This window comes from Cariama cristata, unplaced genomic scaffold (genome assembly GCF_000690535.1).
Source record: "Cariama cristata isolate BGI_N322 unplaced genomic scaffold, ASM69053v1 scaffold5180, whole genome shotgun sequence".
Lineage (NCBI taxonomy): Eukaryota > Metazoa > Chordata > Aves > Cariamiformes > Cariamidae > Cariama > Cariama cristata.
In genome coordinates, this window is record NW_009595138.1 from 63,553 (window position 1) to 66,463 (window position 2,911).

At 35.7% G+C, this 2,911-nt stretch overlaps 1 protein-coding gene across 1 annotated transcript; it reads left to right on the forward strand.

Annotated features, from left to right (window-relative positions):
• Nucleotides 1–756: 756 nt before the first annotated feature.
• GPR22 (G protein-coupled receptor 22) lies at nucleotides 757–2,684 on the forward strand. Its single transcript, XM_009700805.1, has one exon. It carries the CDS (start codon nucleotides 1,119–1,121, stop codon nucleotides 2,418–2,420), a length of 1,302 nt encoding a protein of 433 aa, XP_009699107.1. The 5' UTR covers nucleotides 757–1,118; the 3' UTR covers nucleotides 2,421–2,684.
• Nucleotides 2,685–2,911: the final 227 nt, after the last annotated feature.

Sequence of the window (2,911 nt, forward strand, 5' to 3'; positions counted from 1 at the left end):
TCAGGTATTACATGCAGCTTCTACATTTACAACCTCTCTGCATGTGTAAAACAAAGCAGTTGAGCCACAAAATAAAAAATCTCCTAGATGTATTAAATGCTACTTTTTTTGAACCTCACTTATTCCTAAGACAAATATGCTATGTTGGATTTAATTGCAGTTTGTATTAAAAAAACCAAACAAATAAAAAAACCAAACCCAAAACCCTGAAAGAGACAATTTTCTTTTCAAGGTATTATTTTCTACAATTATTCCCTTAAATCTATTCCAGAATAAAATTAAATACTCTTCCATTCCATGTAGGCACTAATTTCTTGAGGAAACTGAATATTCAAATCAGGAAAAGGAAATGTAGTATTTCTATAACGAACTCCATTCCCCCAACCCCCTCTAAGTTTTGCATTTGACATTACATATATTTATAAAAAACTGTAGTAGTGGTAAGTTTCACATATGTAGATACACACAAGATAAAAGTGAAGAGAAGTCTTCAAGCTCTGTAAAAATCTGCTGAACTACAGAACTTCAGGTTTCAGCCCACAGCACTATTGCAAATTCTTCATAAGAAACAGGCTGCTAAATTGCCATAAATAATTTAGATGTTCTTTTTACCATACATAAGCAACAGCGCTCCATGTCACTGTCACTTTCTTTTTCCACAAGAGCCTTTTTAAAATGATCTTGAGTACTGATTTGTTAATACTTAACAACATTCTTCTAAAATGACACTCAACACAATACAAAGGGAATGCACAAGTACAGTTTACTCAACAAATGGGCCCTTTGTAAAAACCACATCACTATAAACAAAGCCTTGTCTCCCTAAGTGGAACCTTTCACTTTTTTTTTTGTTTGGTTTTTTGGGTTTTGGGTTTTTTTGTTTAAAACAAGCCCTGCTTTCCTTTAAAAACGAAAGACCTTATTCTGGATCCTCAGGCTTTTGAGTGCATGCCAACTAAAGCTCTAAACATACAGTAAATCAAGAGTTGGATAAGAATAGATGCTTTTCTTCCCTCCTCCTTCCCCAGCATTTATCTACAGTAAGTGTTAAAAAAAGAAATCAAACAGTTCTATATCTTATCTCACCTTTCAGGACAAAAAACAACTGCAACAAAAGAATGTGTTTCTCCCCCATTCTGGAAGTCAACATGCAGTCTGAATCTAACATTACAGTTCGAGATGCCATTGACGACATCGACACCAACATGTACCGACCACTGTCATATCCATTAAGCTTTCAAGTTTCTCTCACTGGATTTTTGATGCTAGAAATTGTTTTGGGACTTGGCAGCAACCTCACCGTGCTGGTACTTTACTGTATGAAATCCAACTTAATCAATTCTGTCAGTAACATAATTACAATGAACCTTCATGTACTTGATGTAATAATTTGTGTGGGATGTATTCCTCTAACTATAGTTATCCTTCTGCTTTCACTGGAGAGTAACACTGCTCTCATCTGCTGCTTCCACGAGGCTTGTGTCTCTTTTGCAAGCGTTTCAACTGCAATCAACGTCTTTGCTATTACTCTGGACCGATATGACATCTCCGTAAAACCTGCCAATCGAATTCTGACCATGGGAAGGGCTGTGATATTAATGACATCAATATGGATCATTTCACTTTTCTCCTTCCTGATTCCTTTCATTGAGGTCAACTTTTTCAGTCTTCGAAGCGCAAGTACTTGGGAAAATAAGACGCTTTTGTGTGTGAGTACAAATGAATACCACACTGAGCTAGGAATGTACTACCACCTCCTTGTTCAGATTCCAATCTTTTTCTTCACCGTTATAGTAATGCTAATTACATACACCAAAATACTCCAGGCTCTAAATATTCGGATTGGTACAAGATTTACAACAGGACAGAAAAAGAAAGCTAGAAAGAAAAAAACTATTTCATTGACAACTCAGCATGAGACTACGGACGTGTCCCACAGCAGTGGGGGAAGAAATGTTGTCTTTGGCGTAAGGACTTCTGTGTCTGTCATAATTGCTCTACGCCGAGCTGTAAAACGGCACCGGGAGCGACGAGAACGGCAAAAGAGAGTCTTCAGAATGTCCCTCTTGATTATCTCAACATTCCTCCTCTGCTGGACACCCATCTCTGTTTTAAACACCACCATCTTATGTTTGGGCCCAAGTGACCTTTTGGTAAAGTTGCGATTATGTTTTCTAGTAATGGCATACGGAACAACTATATTTCACCCTCTACTTTATGCATTCACGAGACAAAAGTTTCAGAAAGTTCTGAAAAGTAAGATGAAAAAGCGAGTTGTTTCAATAGTGGAAGCAGATCCCATGCCAAATAACGCTGTAATACACAACTCATGGATAGAGCCTAAAAGGAACAAAAAGATTACCTTTGAAGACAACGAAGTAAGGCAGAAATGTTTAGTACCTCAGGTTGTCACTGACTAGATTTCAGTATTCACCAAAACACATCAAGCGGAATATTTGAACAAACTGTAGAAAAATACTGCCAAATAAGAAAAACTTTTTTTAACTATTGGCAAGACTGTAAATTTTCAATATATATGTTAAATAGAGAAGGTCCTGTATATTCAATTTCTTCATTATGTAAGATATATGTTGCATGGCCGTTTGTTAGCGTAACACCATGTGTATATTTGTCGAAAATATTCAAGTCCTCTTTTTTAGAAAATAAATAGCCTTAAGGAAGTGTAAACTTTTAAAAATATTTGTATGGCTCAGTTTCTCTGTAAATACAAAACGATTTTTAAACAAAAATTCCACTCGGGAATACTTTTCTAAAGCACAAATTTAACATTTTGCATTAAATGGTATTTTTAAATTTAATTCATGAACAGTATTGATCGGAGATCTTCTGAATCCTATACAGCATTTTGACACATTTTGACCTCATATTTAGATAGCTACTTATTTCACAT